Below are 22,142 nucleotides of genomic sequence, written 5' to 3' on the forward strand. Positions count from 1 at the left end.
ATACGAGTGCGTGAATAACTGTGATAGTTCATGTTTTATAACGAGTGCTATGTTATGGAGGTTACAAAAATTATTAATAGAATCTACTAAACTAGTAGATTTTGGTAGTTTTTTAAGACCTACGCGACAGTCTGACTTCGATTGTTAAGGTACCGCTACAAATGGCCTTTGTGTCAAATAAAAAAAAATCATAAATATATATGTGTAGCAATGTTTAGATAAAAAAATTTGCGAATTCTAAATTTTTTTTAAGACATACAATATTAGATTTTCACTATGTCAGTAAGTATAAAGATATATTTTGGCTAAGTAATATTTTAACAAAAATTTTAGGTACTTAACAAACACAAACGTAGACATCTACGTTATATTTAAATAAAATTTCCCCTTCAAATGAAGCCAATAACACAAATTTGCTACTTAATTATCTGTGCCAATTCAAATTCAGGTTACAGACGTTTTCTCCAAACAGATTATACAATTTCTACTCGAAACTAGATATGCAAGGAGTATACAGAAATTATACGCTGAGAACATTAAAAATATCGCAAAAAAATACACTCAAATATACGCAGATCTCCTCAAAGTTCATCTAAGAGACAATCATTGTATCAGTCCGAGTAGATGTGGTCGCCGAATATCAGGAAACAGGTGTACAATAGTATGAAATGTCCCAAAGCGTGGTTATATTCACTCCTCAGCAATATCAGAGCTATCTGCAACACCAGGAGGCCTCGCAGCAGGGAGTACAAAATCGATTTCAGCGGCCGTATCTTAACAATCGATCATTCGTTTTGTTTTATCGAGTTGAAATACGCGACCAAATCAGCGTCGGCCTTCGCGACCCACGCTGTGTTCAAGGCTATGATGTCCAAGGCCGACGCCGCGCCTTTCTGATCGCCGAATAGTTCCTTGAACTGAAATAAATATTATAGACAAATCTTATATATACGGAATGAAATAAATTACGTGTGAGAGAGAAGGGACATGTGCATCTGCATCCATCTCTCTCTAATGTAAATCTCGCTCGATCACACTTACCGTGACGCTCTCGTCACACAAAGGGCGCATTTTCATTGGTCGATAAGGCCCGCATTCGGGGTGCGGGAGATTTCTGTAACGCATGCCATAGGGCCCGCAAAGAGTTTATCGTTTTCACTGGTCGTCAGAGCCCGCATACGGGGTGCGGGTGATTTCTATAACGCATGCGAATTCCGTTATTCCGGAATGCGGATATCACCCGCACACGTTTAATCGACCGAGTTATCGACCAGTGGATTTCATTGGTTGTTAGCTCGCATGCGGGTACTCCCCGCAATCGGGCTAACTACCGACTTATCGACCAATGAAAATGCGCCTAAACACATGTCCTAATCGAATAAATTTAATCAGAACAATGTTTCAAGCAATCATTACACAGAGTAAGGAAAAGAGTTTCGACGAGCGCTTCGTTTGGTGGAAGTTTTTACTTACACTACTCTGTCCTAGAGACGAAAACTTTAATTGTATATATATATATATATATATTCACCCTATAATAGTCCGTGGGTTGATGCATGCAGCGCGCGGCGGCGGCGAGCGCCCGCGGCGGCAGCGCGCCCGCGACTAGCGCGCGCCACACCACGGACGGACCGCGCCATCTACACACGGGACACATACACTGCAGCTACTCATAATATTTTCTCACTATTCTATTAATTTTTCTTATCTTTTACCTTTAAATGTTATATTATAATCTTTTATAAGTTTGTTTGTGAATAAAATATAATCAGTTATGTAAGTTTATGGGTCGTAAATGTTATAGAGAATACGTATATAATACTTTAATATATTTAGATAGTTGTATATATATATATATATATATATATATATATATATATATATAAGTTACTAACCTGCAAAGGCCCTCATAAAGTGCGGTCACCCACATATCCCAATCTCGACCTTTCTGAGCCTCGCTTGACAGCACCGTGTACGCGAATCTTAATAAATTTAAAATAATATATAATGTGTACACCAACCGTCAGCGCCATCTATCGCATGTCGCGTTACTTCACACAATACAACTGTCATGAAGCGTTCCCGGGGCTACGCGGACTGAAGGACACATTATATACTATGTGTTATTGTAATATCAGCTCCACTTTTGCATTTTTCATTAAAACCTCTTTATTAGTTTCCCGCAAATTTTTCATTATATATAATCTACTGACGAAGCCGGTCTCCATTAACGTCCTACGTCCATAGTTTAAGTACATATCGTAATTTGTAACTCAACAGTGAAAAAACCTTCTGTATTATATAGAATAATAAAAACTTTTTTAAATCATGAAAATCTTACTTAAAATACCCGTATATCATACCAGTGTGTAAACTAGGTCCTGGTTAAAAATATATTTAGGTAAGAAAATAACAAAATTTCGCTTTTAGGTAAGTATATAATATTTTTTATAATTTAATTGAATATTCCTCATACAACTCACCGATACACAAGCCAGTCGTCATCGGGGGCGCTGAGGGCCGCTAGCAGAGCCCTGTGCGAGTACAGAGGCCGGGGGGCGGAGGCCGAGGCGATCAGGGCTCGCCAGCAGGCCGACCAGGCCGGGGCCCCGTGCGCGCGGACACCAGCTATGAATGCTGCCTGCGACAGACAAATACTCATAGATAATGCTAATACTATTTAAATTATAGGTATTCCACTGACAAATTATGAAATTTCAGTAATTGATAAAGATTTTTCTTCCATGAGATCAAACTGTCTCTATTCAAAAACTCTCACTGTGACTTGAAATTTCACATCTCTATATCTGTTCTAAGTGCCTTCGAAGCTTCGGTCACGCCTACACCGCCTTACTCGCAACACCCACAACATCTTTTGGGTCTGAAGCTCTCGTGTAAACTGACCGATTTTGATGTTCCCAAACGATTTCGCTAGCAAAATTTATTGGAAATCATTTTGACTAGCATATTCACCTCCTGGTATATCTCGGGTATGGTCTCGTTGTCGTTTGTCCAGCCGTCGAACAGCGTCAGAGCCTGTTGCGTCACGTTCTCGTTGCCCCACTCCACGCCGGCCGTCAGGAGGGCGCCACTCAACCACCTTCAGACACAGCAGAAACTCGGTAAATCGTTGGTAACAAGTTGAAAACTTCCTAATCTTGAAAAATTTTGTTTTGTTACTTTCCCTTCAAACACCATTAACATGCATGAGAGGGATAAGACGAATGATCAAATACACGGCAATCGAAACTCACAGCTGATCTTCGCTGACGGCGGCGTCTGCTATATCCTGAGAGGTGTAAAGTGGGAGTGTGGGTGGTAGGGTGCTGAGGAGGCTTAGCAGATGCGGTGCTGATGAAGACACCCTCAGCAGTTCCCGCCACCACGACAGGTGGGACACCACCACACGCCACACGGCCCAATGGCGCTCCGTGGACAGGTGGGCTGGCGGGGAATGGGACGTGTTTAGCAAAATTATGTGTCGGAAAAAAAACATCGAATTTCTTTTTGATAGATAGATAATTTTGGTCCACTTTAGCCGAAGAATACTTACTGAGGAAGCTATAAATACATTGTTTGGTATACATGTATTATTTTTAAACTAAGATACTCGACGACTGAGTAGTTTAATTTATATTTATTAGACTAATGTGAGGAAGGTAACCATCTGTAGTCATGAGCTTATGCACTCGATTTTGTTCGCGTGTCCGCCTAAATAGTGTCCAGAGAGTGACGTATGTGTGTCAGTATACAGTCAGCGCCATCTATCGTCAGTGTCGCGTTACTTCACACTATACAACTGTCATGAAGTGTTCCCGGGAACTACACGGACTGAAGGACACATTATATACAAATATGAGATATATCAATGTGAAGTTTGGTAAAAATTTCAGTAGTTTTCAGCGTCACATTAACCTGTATTAAAACTTTTCTATACAATATTTATATTAATTTTATTGTATAAGCCATAAGTGGGTCTCACCGGCGGCCGCGATCGCTACGCTAGCTGGTAACCGCCTCGCTCTGCTTAACACGAACGCGTCGTCTAATAAGAGCGCTCTCTCGGCCGGCGCTCCGCTGGAGTACAAATCTGACGCTCGTCTAGCTGCCGCCTCAGCCGTCTATAGAGTAAGGACAAATTAAATCTAAAGAATTATATATATAGCTTTAATATTAAATTTAAACGCAAAAATCTGAAAATATTTACGTAATTTAAATAATTATCTATATAATAGGCTTTTAATGTTTGAGTATTGATAAAATTAAAAATTCATAACATACTTATAAACAAATTCATGTATTAAATTCGAAAGTAAGAGCATAAATAAATATTGATTTATTATAAAAATAAATTAAATTAATATGCCACAGATTAAATAATTATTAGATCCTTCATGTAATTAATCAATGTATTGAGGAATAATTCAACTCTTTACATGGAATATGTTTTTATGTCTTACGAAGACATATTTTAATGTTTTATTATCATACCTCGTTCAGATGTCTGTCTTGTGGCGCGACGCGGTAGAGGCCGCGAGCACCGACGTTGTACCTCACCCACTTGTGTTTACCCAAATCCGGTATCACCACTGTTAGGGGAGGGATAATGTTATTATATATACTATACGTGGTAGTGTGTGGGATGTTTAACATTCAGTGACGACACACACACTGAGGAGTGTTCACGGATCGATGTATTATGTGTGTGTGTGAGTTGTGGTAGGGTGTGGGATGTTTAACATTCAGTGACGACACACACATTGAGGAGTGTTCACGGATCGATGTATTATATGTGTGTGTGAGTTGTGGTAGGGTGTGGGATGTTTAACATTCAGTGACGACACACACACTGAGGAGTGTTCACGGATCGATGTATTATGTGTGTGTGTGAGTTGTGGTAGGGTGTGGGATGTTTAACATTCAGTGACGACACACACATTGAGGAGTGTTCACGGATCGATGTATTATATGTGTGTGTGAGTTGTGGTAGGGTGTGGGATGTTTAACATTCAGTGACGACACACACACTGAGGAGTGTTCACGGATCGATGTATTATGTGTGTGTGTGAGTCGTGGTAGTGTGTGTGATGTTTAACATTCAGTGACGACACACACACTGAGGAGTGTTCACGGATTGATGTGTTATATGTGTGTGTGAGTCGTGGTAGGGTGTGGGATGTTTAACATTCAGTGACGACACACACACTGAGGAGTGTTCACGGATCGATGTATTATGTGTGTGTGTGAGTCGTGGTAGTGTGTGTGATGTTTAACATTCAGTGACGACACACACACTGAGGAGTGTTCACGGATCGATGTATTATGTGTGTGTGTGAGTCGTGGTAGTGTGTGTGATGTTTAACATTCAGTGACGACGCACACATTGAGGAGTGTTCACGGATCGATGTATTATATGTGTGTGTGAGTCGTGGTAGTGTGTGTGATGTTTAACATTCAGTGACGACACACACATTGAGGAGTGTTCACGGATCGATGTATTATATGTGTGTGTGAGTCGTGGTAGTGTGTGTGATGTTTAACATTCAGTGACGACGCACACATTGAGGAGTGTTCACGGATCGATGTATTATATGTGTGTGTGAGTCCTGGTAGTGTGTGTGATGTTTAACATTCAGTGACGACACACACATTGAGGAGTGTTCACGGATTGATGTGTTATATGTGTGTGTGAGTCGTAGTAGTGTGTGTGATGTTTAACATTCAGTGACGACACGCACATTGAGGAGTCTTCACGGATCGATGTATTATATGTGTGTGTGAGTCGTGGTAGTGTGTGTGATGTTTAACATTCAGTGTCGACACACACATTGAGGAGTGTTCACGGATCGATGTATTATATGTGTGTGTGAGTCCTGGTAGTGTGTGTGATGTTTAACATTCAGTGACGACACACACATTGAGGAGTGTTCACGGATCGATGTATTATATGTGTGTGTGAGTCCTGGTAGTGTGTGTGATGTTTAACATTCAGTGACGACACACACATTGAGGAGTGTTCACGGATTGTTGTATTATATGTGTGTGTGAGTCGTGGTAGTGTGTGTGATGTTTAACATTCAGTGACGACACACACATTGAGGAGTGTTCACGGATTGATGTATTATATGTGTGTGTGAGTCGTGGTAGTGTGTGTGATGTTTAACATTCAGTGACGACACACACATTGAGGAGTGTTCACGGATTGATGTGTTATATGTGTGTGTGAGTCGTAGTAGTGTGTGTGATGTTTAACATTCAGTGACGACACGCACATTGAGGAGTCTTCACGGATCGATGTATTATATGTGCGTGTGAGTCGTGGTAGTGTGTGTGATGTTTAACATTCAGTGACGACACGCACATTGAGGAGTCTTCACGGATTGATGTGTTATATGTGTGTGTGAGTCGTAGTAGTGTGTGTGATGTTTAACATTCAGTGACGACACGCACATTGAGGAGTCTTCACGGATCGATGTATTATATGTGTGTGTGATGTTAATTTTATATAAAGAATATATAAAATATGATTATTTTTTACATATAAAACTTATTTACTCACTCTCAGTGTCATTCATCCATAGCAGATAAGTTACATTCTCGGACCATTTTGACGAGCGCTTTGTGTCGTTTAAGATGTCGTACCTATAATGAAAAGCAGAATATTTGGATTTTTTGTGCCTGTTTTTTCCCACTTAACTCTGTAACAGCTGCATTGATTTTGATGGAACTTACTCTGGGATATAGCCGGTATAATACAGAGCGATTTAGTATACTTTATAAATGTTAAAAAAAAAATGTGCAAAGTCGAGGACTTAAATAGTGAGAAGTGTAGAGCACATATTATTTTCTAAGTAAAGAATTCTCACCAGGTGCCATTCTGGATGTTCTCCGTGGAGTTCTTCCATAGCTTCGTTATATTCTCCATCTCCTCCTCCTCTATGAGGGGTCCCACGGTGAAGGTGACTGGTATCACCCATTTGGGTGCTGGTGGTAGTTTCGTGGGTTTGGTTGTGGGTTTCTCCGTGGTGGTCGTGGTTGGCGCTGGTGTGGTAGATGTGCTATTTATGTCCTCCTCGATTATCTCCGTGTAATTTTCTGGAATGTATCATCATCATCAGCCTAACGGAGCCCACTGCTGGCCTCCCCTCACATGGAGAAAGTTAGAGCATTTATCACCACGCTCGCTCAAGGCGGATTGGCGATTTCAATCTTAAATTTTTGAAATTATAAGTCCAGGTTACCTCACGATGTTTTCCTTCACCGTCCGTCAGTGGTATCTATATCTATGGCATTACCACTTTGTTATATAAACGTATATAACCAAGTGGTAATGCCATTACAATAACAACAACCACAAAAATTACGTTAATCATATGAAAAACTCCTTAAATATTACTTTCATTCTCATTTTAAGCGTCCATTTTTAAATCGTCTATATTATCCGTCTGTGAAAATGTCACTATCTGTCAAGGTTCACGGTATACAGCCTGGTAGCAGACAAGCAGATTGACGGACGTCAAAAATTACTTAAAACTACCAATTTTTTAATATAAATTATCATAAATAAAAAAAAATAAGCTCACACGAATAAAATGCAATTAATAAATTAATTCTACTTTGAGATCTAAGATTTTCGCGAGTATTCATTTAAATAAAACTAGTATTATTCGGATTTACTACGCGGATTTTATTATTTAAAAACTACATAATCCCGACGTTTCGGTTACTTTGCAGCAACCGTGATCACGGACAGACGAGGTGGCAGTAACCGAAACGTCGGGATTATGTAGTTTTTAAATAATAAAATCCGCGTAGTAAATCCGAATAATACTAGTTTTATTTTAATTCTATTTTATTACTGAGAAAGTATATTGAGTTTTTTTTGTTTGTTTCAAAACGAAAACATTTCTGTCAGGAACGGAGTCGTTCTGACAGTATACACACATACGACTGTTACGCGCCATCTTATTTACATACTTTACCAACCAACGGCACTCAGTATATAAATTAGTTTAATTATAAAGTGTGCAATTATTGCAAGTATATATATATATATATATATATACCAAAAACATCACATCTCACCAGGTTCATAGAACAGCTCTTCAAGTTCCGACCTCAGGTCGCGTGTTAGCAGGTCATTCAGCATAACCGGTTGTGGCTCAGGCGGCGGCGCTGACATTATGAACCTGCAATAATAACTCGATAGACGATACACTTACCATTAGTTCGCATAACTACCCACGAACAGTATAAAGTTTAATAAGTTCCATCATACGATAGGTCACCATAGCTCAGTTGGAAATTTCAAAGGTCTTGGTTTGGAAGCCAGCTCGTGTCAACCATTTTTTTTTTTATTATATTTTTTTTTATGTCAAAAAAGTTACTGCGCGTGTGTTATTGTTAGTGAGGTACCTCTCCTGTCGCAACACTATATCCGCGTCCACTTGTGTGGCACATAGTAGCGGATATCCTGGCCTTTCACACCAACCGTCCCACGCGTGGGGCGGAGCGGTAGACGAGTGTTGCAGCGCCCTCCAAAGGTCTCTGTTCGTGGAATATATATATAGTTAAAAATTCTCTCACAGAACCCAACAGTCATAAATATTAAATTTAAATTTTCTTCAGTTTTATTTACTTGGCATCAGCGCTGGCTGTGCGATGATCTTTCAGTAATCTGGCTAGAGCGGCTCGACCCACGTCCACACCGGCCGCCTCTATCGCCATACTAACTATAGCCGCCCCCTGGAAACATTATATATTTAGTACACACATTCAATTTGAACCGATCCTTTAAATTCCCGAACGCACCCGAAGCGACGTCACAGCGATGACGTTTGGTTGGATCACTTTTACGCGGGAAATTATTTGTCGACGCGACTTGTTTGTTTGTAAATTGAATTTAAGTTATTAAAGGTGTTTTGTTTTAATAATTAGTTTGTTCTAGTTAAGGTTTCATTTGTTATTTAGAAATAGTGGCTTTATAAGACAGCTATATTCCTTAATGATTTTGTTAGAATTCTATATATATATGTTTATACTAGGGACCAGCCCTACTTCGCACGGGCTCTTTGCAAAAAAACTAAAGTAGCCTATTTAATTTTGAGAAATATTAAACTTATATTATGATAACTTTCAAACGGTACGCTCGATTTAAATGATTTAAAAACTAATTTACAGATACTGATGTAGGCTTGAAAACGAGGTAATTTATTTTGATAAGACTTAGTACCGTATTTATGTAAATAGCTTTCCAATAAACGCTTTTGTAATGCCATTTTTTAAAGATGTAAAATGGATATAGTATGTTATCCTTAAAAGATAGACATATGCAACCGCTGACTTTTCTGTAGACCTATATAAGATACACAATTCCACCATATATTATTTTGTTATATTTCAAAGGGTTTCGGCAGCGTTTTCGTTCAAAGCTCTCAGACGGGTCATGTTTTCCCGACATCTTCAACAAATATCGTTAATGTACACACAAGTAAATATAAAACTTAACAAATTATATACTAAAACCTTCCTCGAGAATCACGCTATCGACTGGTGATAACTGTTTGATGATCGGTGCAGTAGTTTTTCCGTTTATCGCGAACACACAGACAGACAGACGCGGCGAGGGACTTCGTTTTATAATATGTATTGATATTGATTGATTGATTAAATTATTAGTAAAGTAAGCTGAGAATACATAATAGTATTCTTATTCTTCTTACTTGTGTGTATACTCACCTTATGTAACGATAACTCGTCGGTAGCAGACTCTATGTCTGATTTTTCAAGTCTCGGTGAGGCGACAGCACGCACCGAGTTACTGGAATCTAGTCTGCATATGAAAATATATATATATATACATATATATGTGTATGTGTATGTCGTTTTTAAAGTTAACGATAAAAAAATGTCTTTAAAAATAATTCAATCTTGTACAGAATTCATTAGTTTGTGTGAGAGAGAGAGAATCATACTTTTTTATTCAAAATTTATTTAGTAAAAATCAAAGAATATTTTATACGAGTATAAAGAATCAGTTAATGATTAAAATTAAAAAAAAAAATTCGTGTCGAAATTATAATGAGAATCTTTTTGAAAAAAAAAATATTTTTTCATATTTAGTAACATTTCGAGATTGTTCTAAGTATTTTTTTGGAAAATTAATTAAATAAGAAACTCACAATTAATTTTATTTTAATTACAAAAGATAATATTAGCTATATATAGATGTTGTAAATAACTAACCTCAGAGCTGGCAACACATGATCTAACAACAACGCGTCCTGTTGCCTCTCGGCGGGGAGTCCCCCTAAAGCGGGGGCCTTCTCACCCAGCACTGAAGTTAGGGCCTCCAACAACCACTGGGAACTCCACCAGCGAGGGGACACGAGGCCCCCGAACCACTGACGTGAGAGGACATTGATATTACTTTTATATACATATAAAATTGACGGACACTAACAACTTAAAAAATGGATTAGTGCCTATTTCATATAGTAGGGGAGCCCAAGCGGGGATTTCGAGATTTCTTGAAGCGCGGCAGATTAATATACAGGGGGATCTCGTACCCGGTGAAGGACCTCCACCAGACATCAGCCCCATATTTAAGGCCGCCCGTGAAGGAAACAGGATCAGGGTAGTAAAAATGAAATTGACCTTCAGAAATTCTTTGCCCGTCAGATAAAGGTAGGGCGAGTTCATTGCATCCCAAAAAGTGAATATTCCACTAATCTGACAATTTGGGAGTGACGTAAAGGAAGGGGAGGGCGGCAAAGTTGTAGAAAAAAACGTCGTCTCGAGCGTAGTTCATTTTTTTTTTATTTTGAAGGAAATGTTATATATATATATAACATTTTTTTTCTTCTTATCATCTAAGTTTCGCTACCCATTAGGTCTCTATAACGCTCGAGTATTTAGCATTGTGCTCCCCTACCATGACAATCTCATGAAAATGGGATCAGTAAGTGTTTTCTATGTCACAACATTCGCGTGTGTGTGCGTGTGTGTGTGTGCGTGTGTGTGTGTGTGTGTGTGTGCGTGTGCGTGCGTCACCTGTTGCGCCAGCAGTCTAGCGATGACCTTGGTGTCAGTGAGAAGCGAGGGTGACAGCGTAATGAGACCCCAGCCCTCGGAGTACGAACCACCACCGTCAACTACCACAATGTCTTAAAAAAAATATCCAAAAAATATTAAACAAAAATTCTTTATATATCCACAATTCGACGAAATTTCAATATTGTATAATTTTTTTACCGAATTTAGGTAGCGGGTAGGACGTGTTCAGTTCGTAAGCGAACAACTGAATCGTTTTTTGCACCCACTCCAGTAGCGGTCTGAAACAGAAATGTATTGTTACGGACGGAATTACAAACACACACATATATGTATATATACACGAGAGGTAGATCTGTATTGTCGCGTGTATATTTGTATAATATCCCACTAAACCTCCTAAACCTATCAGCTGACACACAGTACAAGTATATTCTGCTAAACCTTATACTGTTTAGGAAAATATATATATATATATATATATATATATATACAAGAGTTGTATTAGTCGATATAACTTTGTCCGCACGTGTCTTGTATTCAGTTTGTCAGATAAATAAACATGTATTTTAAAAGTTTATTTCGTTCCTCAAAGCGCCATCTGTCGCCTGTTACGTGACAACATAAAATACAACCTTCAAATTCCTTAGTAAATTTATAGATAAGTTTTTTTAATAATGACATATACGTTATTCTGATGTCCAAACTAAATCAATGGGAAGTTACATTAAAATCCGCTCAGCATATTATTATACTATAAAAAAAATCGTTTTTACATTGATAGATGGCACTTTCAACAAATCGCGAATCAAATACATTTTAAATGTCTGTAAACATTCGTATTCCGTAACGTATGACTAAAAGTAAACAATATAGGCTCAGTCGTTTTATGGGTAGGGTATGTAGGCTTGTTTGCATCTATGGGGATGTGATGTCCACTCACCCTGACTCGTCCAGTATGACCTGCTGGTCGCTGTACAGACTTATCTCGGGGGCTGCCTCCGGTGGTGCTTCCGTGGTGTCCGCGGTCGGCACCGGGAGTGGCACCGCGCCGCGCCGCTGGAGACGGCACACAGCCAGCGACATCATGTGAGGGGACATCGGAGGCGACAACGCGAACTCGTCTTGTAGCTGAGCATAGAGAGTGTCAGTTAGTTACGAAGTTAAGCGAGTGAAAAAATAAAAAAAAAACGTGAGGGTAGTTTGATATTGGTCTATCGATTTAGTGGATTATTGATTGAAATACAAAATTAATTTTAAATATATACATATATATCAAAAATTCATATATTCTCTTAATTACTTACTTAAATTATATATCCCTTACCAGTCTGTGTCCTAAATAAAAACCAGCCTCCTCGGTTGCGACTATCGGCATGTTAGTCAGTGACACGTGGAACCTAGAATTAAAGAACGTATTTTTGGTAACCGTAGCTTTGAACTCTAAACGCTTACGTCGAAAAAATTATCTTCAGATCACATATATATAAAAAAATATTAAGCCAGGATTTGAACTTGTCATTTGTTGTGATATTTTCAATTCCTTTCCCAACCGCGCTATCGTGTCCTATGTTACGAGTGACAGCGTCTGAGCCGTACTAATCATAGCATACTTAGATGAGATCTGAGACTTTCGCGAGTTTTATTCATTTAAAGAAACTAATATTTTTCGGATTTTTATTATTTTTAAAAAACTACATTTTCGTTTCACAATTCACAATCCGTGATCACGGCTGCTGAAAAGTAACCGAAACTTCGGGATTATGTAGTTTTTTAAATAATAAAAATCACGCGTAGTTTATCCGAAAAATATTAGTTTCGTTTAAATGTTTAGATGTTTTTTTATGACAGATTATAATTAATTACACTGAAACATTATAAATTTATGGCAGAATCAGCCGTTTTGTAGGATATTACTGAAATAAACGAAAGTATTATCAATTGTCAAAAGTATATCATCTAGAGGTTGTCTCACCGATCTCTGACTATGGTTAGTTTGAAGGTGGCCCTCAGATGCGGTTCGTCTAGACAGGGGAAGGCCGAGCGAGCGTGGGTCAGCCAAAACCTGGATATAGCGCAACGCCTGGAAACATCACACTGTTAGGACCTCGTAAAATGAGGACAGGTTATGGCTGCTATTTATATATTATAATAAAAATGTTGAACACATATATATGTATGTATCTGTGGTGCTCGGACCGTGGACATGATTGGTGAATGTTGAAAATAGGACAGTATTTCCAGGTTTTTGCCACACGGATTCAATATGCTGGGTGTTACAACTGTCAGCTTGGAGACGCTGGTTTTAATTATATAAGAATGAGGAATTCTTATTATTTACTTACATTAACCTAATGAGATCTAAGATTTTCGCGAGTTTTATTAATTTAAATGAAACTAGTACTTTTCGGATGAACTACGCGTGATTTATTTTTGTAAAAAACTACATACCCTCGACGTTTCGGTTACTTTTCAGCAACCGTGATCACGTTCATCCGAAAAATACTAGTTTCATTTAAATTCCATTAACCTAACCTATTTTTAACGGTTGTAACGTACGCGCTACATATTATAAAATAAATGAGCATCGCCGGGGAAATATCGTTGTATGGATAAAATATATAACGAGTGACGCCGCTGACTCCGCGGAACACTAAGCCGCGTGAACCAGAAGATTCCTGATACCACACAAGCTACGGAATGGCATTGCTGTCCTAACATCGGGGCGATCATAGTCTAAGGTATAGGTTATGAGTTTTAATATGTAATTCTTATTATAATATACATATAAGTAAGTTTCGTGGTTTTATGGAACCTCCGGTTGCCACCTTAATTCATTTACAAATCTTAGGTTTAAATGGGAATTCTTCGGATGTATCGCAGATTGAGCTCTCAATGAAACGAGCCCGCACATGTCGCACGCGGTTTGTGTATGTCTGTCTGATTGTAAACTATCGTCATTGTAAACAATTATAACATTAGCAGCTCATATTGTAAATTTCCGCGGGAAATTTTCTTGTTTTAGGTTAGGTTAGGTCCATGTTTACAACATGCCGACGCCATCTTGTTATATATATATATATATATATATAATATTAGAAGCTGAAGACGGCGCAGTTTGCTGTTATGCCCTAATAACCTTATAACGAGTTTTTCTCGTGTAACTAACAGTCAGCAGTTAGCTATTTCATGAATATCTGCTGTTCTATGAATGAAAAACTATTGATCTTATTTTTGTTTTTACGTGAAAAACTTTCTATAAGGTTACGAGACTATTCGTCTGTTTACTTGAATATTATTAGATTTATACAACGGATCTAAACTATACTGATGTTAATTTAAATTATATTATATAATACTTACTGTCTGTGTGTACCAGCTATGAAAAAACCTCTCTGACGATCGCTCCTGTCCAGTTTAGTTATGAAACGCAGACTGAGCGTGTAGTTGTATTTGCGCCTTAACTTCTCCTGGAACAATCGTGTGTATATTAAAAATTAACATTAAGAAAATGAGCTGTTCTGTTAATAGTTATGTAGAAATAAATCACTATGATTCTCCTAGCAAATATCATTGATAAATTAACAAAATCTTTTAAGTGATTACGTCTAAAAGATTACCGAAAATTACCTTAAACTCGATGTAGGTTTGATCGGCGGGTGGGTAATCAAGGCTTTTCGCAACCTTGGGCCCCAAAGAACCTCCGGCCTTAAACAGAGCGCGCTCGGTGACGTTCATGTCTCTAAGATTGAGGACCACAAATGTCGTGTCTCTGTCCACTTTGAAGTCTATAGATACTTCACCTGTTGAAGTGAAGTGAAGTGAAGTGAACTTCACGAAGTTTATACAACGATTTTGATTGAATAACGACCAAGTTTAATTACAAAAAAAAAATTGTATTACTTATTATAAATACTACAAGTACGTAGTCTTAGGTGCTGTCAGTTATGATGTGTTTGTCTGTACTGAGTTATCTCAAAAACTACTGATAGTTATACGTAGTTGTAGAAGTAAAAAGACTTTTGATTTAAAATTTGCTTGTGTTAGTATATCGTACAAAGAAAGGTTTTGCAGACTTTATTATAGTTGACGGGGTGACTTATTTTTTCTTTATTACATTAATGGAGAAAGTAAATAAAAATATTTTTAAATTCATTTTAGGAATCTATTTTGTGGTTATTTTTTATTATACATCATCATCAGCCTATCGGAGCCCACTGTTGAGCAAAGGCCTCCTCTCACATGGAGAAGGTTAGAACATTAATCACCGCGCTCGCTCAAGACGGGTTGGCGATTTCAATCTTATAATATGATTATAAGGCCAGGTTTCCTCACGATGTTTCCTTCACCGTCCGTCGGTGGTGTCTAAATACTCTTAGAAAGTACATATGACTCGGAAAAGATCACATTGGTACTCGCCAGGTTTCGAACCCGCGCCCTCACGTGAGAGGCGGGCCTTTAACTCCCAGGCCACCATAACTTTTATGGTCATATAATGATATATATTTAAAGAAAAATATGAATCAATCCAAGAACCATTTCAGGTTAAAATACTTCAGATTCAAATCCACAAAATAATCAGAAAAAATATCAAGCTGATAATATTAAAAATTACGAATTCCTTAGAAAATTCAAAAACAACAAAATTAGACGTTTTATTCGTTTCATGTTGTTTCGTATTTACCTCTCAGCTCGCCTGTGGTTAGATTCGGGTGTAACCACAGGTTATAGTGCTTTGGTATCAGGAAGGTTGGTAACCTGGCGCCTCGCCATGGAAACACCATTCCGTTACTAGCTATCCTTTCCCTGATGAAGGAGAATATATATATAATAGTAATTTTATATGTTGCTATATCTGCTATGGAATTTAAAAACTCGATACTGTCTGTTTCGGACACTGATGGTAAGGTAATCAATATATCTGATGTCATAATAGTAAAATCATAAGTGAAATGCTATTTATTAAAGCTCTTTAAGTGTTATACAAGCATAAAGTACAAATATTGTAACTCACTTGGACGCCGCTGTGTAGTTCTCTTCGACGCCGGTGGGAACTATCCCAGGGATAAGTTCAACTTCTCCGGCGCACGGGCATTCTATAAAAACACACACACATATATATATATACAGAAAACATGGAAATTACTCGTGGCTGTCGTCAGTTAGTATAAAACCTTACTGGTGTTCATAGTTATTGTTAAAAGTCAAACGAAATCAGAGACTGTTTAAAGGAGAATAGAACTATGTTTGGATGTCGGTATAGATAAGACGTGTGGACGCGCGACGGGACAGGTCAGTGAGTGCGGACCGCTGACGAATATAGAACCTTCGAGAAATACGAGGACGTTGGGGAGAATTGAAGTCTCATTCTGAAACATCACGGAACGTACTGAAATGACATTAGTAATGTGAACACTGATGTGTCTCTCTTTAAAAACAACGAATGTTTTAAATCCTATATCTATATATATAAATAACCTGGTTGCGGCGTTGCATAGACGACCAGTAGAGCAGTCGCAAACATAGCGGACAGGACGAGGGCCGCTAAACAGAGAGCTCGCCTCTGAGAACACACGGCCACCGGAGCATCCCCCAGCTCCCTCGCCTCTCGCGCCTTGTCTGTGTCTAGAATCACAATACATTTCTCATAATATTATATAAAACATTCCTTATTAATTTCTTTAAAAAGTAGCCCAAGTCACTCCTTATTACATGAGCTATATATGACACAAAGTCCAGTCAACATTGGAAGCACCGTTACAGAGATTATCCGTAACAGACACACATGCATGCAAAACAATGTTATTATATTTTTTTGGTTTACGCGTTTAGTGAGTGGTTAATATTATATTACAAACAGAGTTCAAATTTATTTTTACTTGAATACTATAGTCTTTCGTCATTATTCAATAATTTTTAATAGAAATTAAATAAAAAAATTCCTTCCGAAATGTAGTTTTACATAAAATATTATGTACAAATATTATTACAGTCAAAGATCTTCGTCAATAACAACGTTTGAAGGCTGTATGAGTATAAAAGATACAAAAGACCTTTCTCATCATAGTTCGCGTTGTTTCAGGGCGAGATATAAGAACTCTTTAATGAAGCACGCCGGAGTTCGGGCTGATTGGTGAAAGCTTTTACCCATCTCGCATAAAAAAAAAATACCACATCCATATATATATACATTTAATGTCTCATGTGTGGAATATTAATTCATAATAATATATGATTAAAAAATATATACATATACTAGCTACCAACCCCAGCTCCGCAAGGACTCTTAACAAAAAATATAAAATAGCCTATTTAATTTTGAGAATTATTTAACTTATATTATGATAACTTTAAAATGGTACGCCCGATTTAAATGATTTAAAAACTAATTTACAGATACTGATGTAGGCTTGACAACGAAGTATTTTATTTTGATAAGACTTAATACCGTATTTGTGTAAATAGCTTTCAAATAAACGCTTTAGGAATGCCAAATTTTTAAAGATGTAAAATGGATATAGTATGTTATCCTTAAAAGATAGACATATGCAACCGCTGACTTTTCTGTAGACCTATATAAGATACACAATTCCACCATATATTATTTTGTTATATTTCAAAGGGTTTCGTTCAAAGCTCTCAGACGGCTCATTTTTTCCCAACATCTTCAACAAATATCGTTAATGTACACACAAATCAGTACAAAACCTTAACAAATTATATACTAAAACCTTCCTCGAGAATTACGCTGTCGAGTGGTGATAACTGTTTGATAATGGGTGCAGTAGTTTTTCTGTTTATTGCGAACAGACAGACAGACAGACGCGGCGGGGTACTTTATTTTACAATATGTATGTACGAGTATGTATTGATTATAGCATTGCTACTTTGACAATTGACAAGAAACGTCATTGTCATTTTTGACATACGAAAATATTGTTTTTCTTCACAAAGTAATTTGACTTTCGTGAATATTTATGTGAACAGAATGTATCGTATTTTTAATATTTATTATATTATTCAATAGACAGTGTAGAAGTTTTTTTTTCTACATGTCAAAACTCACCCGCTAGGAAGGCGACGTCGTCTAGGTCCTGGTCCACCATGTTACGCCACGCAGCAGCTATAACAAGCAACTATTAAGTAACATAATATGAACTAACTGACACCCGCGACTTTTCACTCGTTTTTATGTACGGAGCGATTTTTTACGTTACCTACGTCGTTGCTAATGCTAATATAAACAAAGATTTGGTTATGAAGAACTCAAAACTATCAGTTGTCGTGTTGCGATACAAACTCATGGTAGGCATATATATGTATATAATTGTGGTTACCTTTAGCTGAACCGTTGCGGTCTGTCTTATATTTTCCAATGGGTTCCATCTGTATACCATCCATTTCACGACATGGCCGACAACTGGAACAAAATTGACATAGGAAATATTTATTACTAGAACCCCCCCCCCCCACCCCACCATCCCCCCACGCGACGTCATCCAAGTCTAATGACTACAACAACGTTTAGCGTAACGTGCATCACACTACAAACCAATCGTTTGACGTTTACCATTAACCCACGTTGATACCAAGTTTTTCAATGAAAAACAGTTACCTCCACGTATTTAGTCGCTATGTACACGCTTTGTAAGTGTATACAATAATTACGACGAGTAGATCTTGTTTCATAAATTTTCTGTCCAGAGCAGTAGTTAATTTGAAATAGAGCAAGAATATTGACAGGCTGACTTCATACTACGTAACTCAAGTAGAACTAATTCACTAGGATCAGACGGTTAGATAAAAATAAAACCTAGTTTTGATGCTCTCGAAATATATATATATATATATTTAATTATTAAATTTCAAAGCATCTCATTTAGCTACAATGTCACACACAGTGTAACTCTTAAACTCCTTGCGTGGAAAAAAAAAGCATAATTTCGTCTCAAGCTCAACCAGCGTCCTGAAACATCTTAAAGAGTTGGCAAAAGAGCAAGTCTTTAGTACGAATAAAGACCTTCCCCTCAAAGACCTTTTATGCATCAGGGTTGCTAGATTAAAAATTATATATAAAAAAAAATAATTACTTAAATGTTATATACACAATACCCTTAATATTTATATTAATACCATTTCTTTTTAATATTCTTTTTTTTTTTAATTATATATTTCAATTTCCTCAGAAACTTTATTGCAGTCTAAATTGGCGTTATATAAAATAAATATTAGCTTCTCCTTAAATGACGTAGTTGCTGAAATTTTATTATTCAAGCCCTTAATATAATGTATAAAGGGCATAGATATAGCTTTAAGTAAACTTTTGGACGCCAGTTCGTTTTAAAACATCCATTTTATAAAATCCATTTTATAAAATCCCGATAAGAATATAATATAAGATAATAAGAGTTTTTCGTATAATAGGATATATATATACGAAAAAACGATATAATATAAAAATTAACCGTAATTTTTGGTTTTAAACGTATAAATTTCAAGCAACCCTTGCCTTAAAAGCTCAAAACGTTACACGCTGACGCCTCTAAAGTACACACGTCACACGCATTGTTTACACCTTTCAATGTTTACTTGCATTTGAAAAGTTTATACAGAATTCGTGCCAAGGTTAGCTTACTTTAAAACTTTAAAACCGTCCCAATTATCTATTTTAATTTAATTTTATCGCACATTTACAGATTATTAAATAATTATAACTGTCGATTAATTTTCATAAAAGAGAATGATAAACATAATATTTACATATATAACTTAACATTGAATATCTTTTAAAGAAAAAAAATATTGACGTTTTAAAAATATTAGTCCTAACTTCAGTATGTTAAACAAGAAATACTTATAATGCCACCTATACGCTAAATAATCAAGGCTTTTTTAATGGAGATGGCACATTTAACGCTTTTTCATGTTTAATGTGAACGCATCCTTAGAAAATTTAATTTTCAGTAACCGGATGTCAGTTATCTCGGGCTACCCTTGCTGAATCACATCGGAAATTTCCAATTATATGAAATATTTCTTCAAAAAAAAACCTAATAAGTGTGTTTTTTTATAATTTAATATGATTAATTAAATTAACATAGACGTTTAATACTAATAACTTAAAATTTATATATAATTCAATTATTGAAGTAAATTAAAATGTATGTCTTACATGAGACGTAATTTAAACTATATTTTCTGCAAAAAAAAATTAAAAAATATCTCAAATTATATAGAATAATATTCTAACGAACTGTACAGAACTAACCGTAAAGACAATATATTATAACAACATTATAAAAAACGTCAAATAAGTGAATAAGAGAATATAAAATCTAACGCGTATGCGTTCTGTAATATTGTTACGAATATATATAATAAAAAAAATCCGTACCTTTGAATAAAACGTGATATATATATATATAATTAATTAATAAAACAATATTATATATTAAGAGCAGTGTTACCAAATATAAAGATTTTTTTAATTTTAATTACGATCTCTGATTACTGAACGTACACAAACGCGATGACACCACGTTGCAGTACCAATGACAGCACTATTAAATACAATATTAACGTAAATAATATTATGTTATAAATAATATGTTACAAACACTTACATATATCCGGTTTGTTAAAGTGAAAAAAACACTTGTATTTAATATATTATATATGTTCCGATTCACGACCGTTCACTGCGAGGGTCTGTTGGAAAATGCCGGGGAAAATCGATGCTATGTTGTGCTGATGGAAAGAGACGGGTGGATGTGGTTTCAATATGTTAGAGAGGGATGGGAACAGACCAGGGGTTGTTTCTATGAGAGTGTTGAACCCTTATAATCAGGGTTGGTTCGAGTAACTACCATTTGTTCTAGAATCGAATGATTTGACCTTAACATTATTTTTGTAACATATCATATATATAACTATGTTCTTTTATTGATAAATAAATAAGAATTAAGTAAAATTATGTTATGATAATTTTAATGTAACTTAAATATGTATTTACTACTATGTGGTGAGACAAATACATATAAAATTATATTTCGTAAACGGTGATAAACAGAATCCTCCATATTTCTCGTTATGTGTAATATATAAGAATATTTCAATTCCAATTTAATATCATATTAAATATATATAAAAAAATAAAATAAAGAATAGTTTTATTAAATTTTGTAATCTAGTAACAAATGGTAGGGTATTCCACAGTTTCCTCTGAGCAACCCTCAGATAACTGGAGCAGTAGTATAAAACTTCTAAGAGAGTTTTTTTTGTTACACTTACAACTTGGTTTTCATAAAACATATCCTTTCTACACGTTAACCGGCTCCGAAGAAGGAGGTTATGTGTATTCATGTACACATATCTGTTATTTATTTATCGTAAATAACTAAATTATGAAGATTTTGTTACCAATTTGCAAATTTCTTTTTATAGAATATATATACATACACAGTAGCTATGAATTGGTCAGTGTATATTTGTATATTTTGTATAAATGTATAATTCTCGTTAAACTATATATTGTTAAGGAAAAATATATATATAATAGTTATAGTCTTCGACTTCGTCTGCATGTATTTTGTTCCTTTGTTAAATGTAGAGGATGCATTACAAACTTTTATTTCGTTCCTCAAAAGCGCCATCTGTCGTCTGTTACGTGACATCATAAAATCAAACTTTTAAGTTCCTCAGCAAATTCACTTCGAACTTCCGTTAAAAATATAATTTTATTTATTTTCTTTCTTATCCTAAATGATTTACTAACATCGCGTATTATTACATATAAGTATATGTTTAAAATTTCGGTGAAACATATTTTTGGACTTATTTTTTATATTAATTCTTCTTTCTTGTAATATTTTTCTCAGACTATTCCTCTTGTTGTATATCTGTGATTACTTAAATTAAATCTCGTCCGATTTCCATACAATCTCCGGTCAAGAACTAATTTAACTATTTGTCACCCTATTACAAGTGTTCTTGACTACGCACGTACTGTTTGCAGTATTTCCTACCTAATAATACCTGACATCTACGAACAATTATTATTGGAGTCAATAAAATAGAATATTTTGGTTGAT

General features: G+C 36.1%; 1 protein-coding gene across 1 annotated transcript; it reads right to left on the reverse strand.

The window, feature by feature from the left end:
- Positions 1-353: 353 nt before the first annotated feature.
- Positions 354-20,759, reverse strand: LOC116778259 (aminopeptidase N). The gene is made up of 28 exons (XM_061525805.1): positions 20,676-20,759; positions 18,390-18,472; positions 18,119-18,175; positions 16,531-16,677; positions 16,067-16,148; positions 15,737-15,858; positions 14,683-14,855; positions 14,416-14,522; positions 13,028-13,135; positions 12,380-12,452; positions 11,996-12,183; positions 11,254-11,333; positions 11,053-11,165; positions 10,246-10,403; positions 9,739-9,832; positions 8,639-8,745; positions 8,416-8,547; positions 8,086-8,189; positions 6,867-7,095; positions 6,560-6,642; positions 4,492-4,589; positions 3,983-4,121; positions 3,255-3,444; positions 2,974-3,100; positions 2,484-2,641; positions 1,896-1,982; positions 1,532-1,640; positions 354-917 (listed from the first exon to the last, which is right to left on the reverse strand). Exons 2-28 carry the CDS (start codon positions 18,451-18,453, stop codon positions 786-788), a joined length of 3,261 nt encoding a protein of 1,086 aa, XP_061381789.1. The 5' UTR covers positions 18,454-18,472; positions 20,676-20,759; the 3' UTR covers positions 354-785.
- Positions 20,760-22,142: the final 1,383 nt, after the last annotated feature.

Source organism: Danaus plexippus, chromosome 31 (assembly GCF_018135715.1).
Source record: "Danaus plexippus chromosome 31, MEX_DaPlex, whole genome shotgun sequence".
NCBI classification, from domain to species: domain Eukaryota; kingdom Metazoa; phylum Arthropoda; class Insecta; order Lepidoptera; family Nymphalidae; genus Danaus; species Danaus plexippus.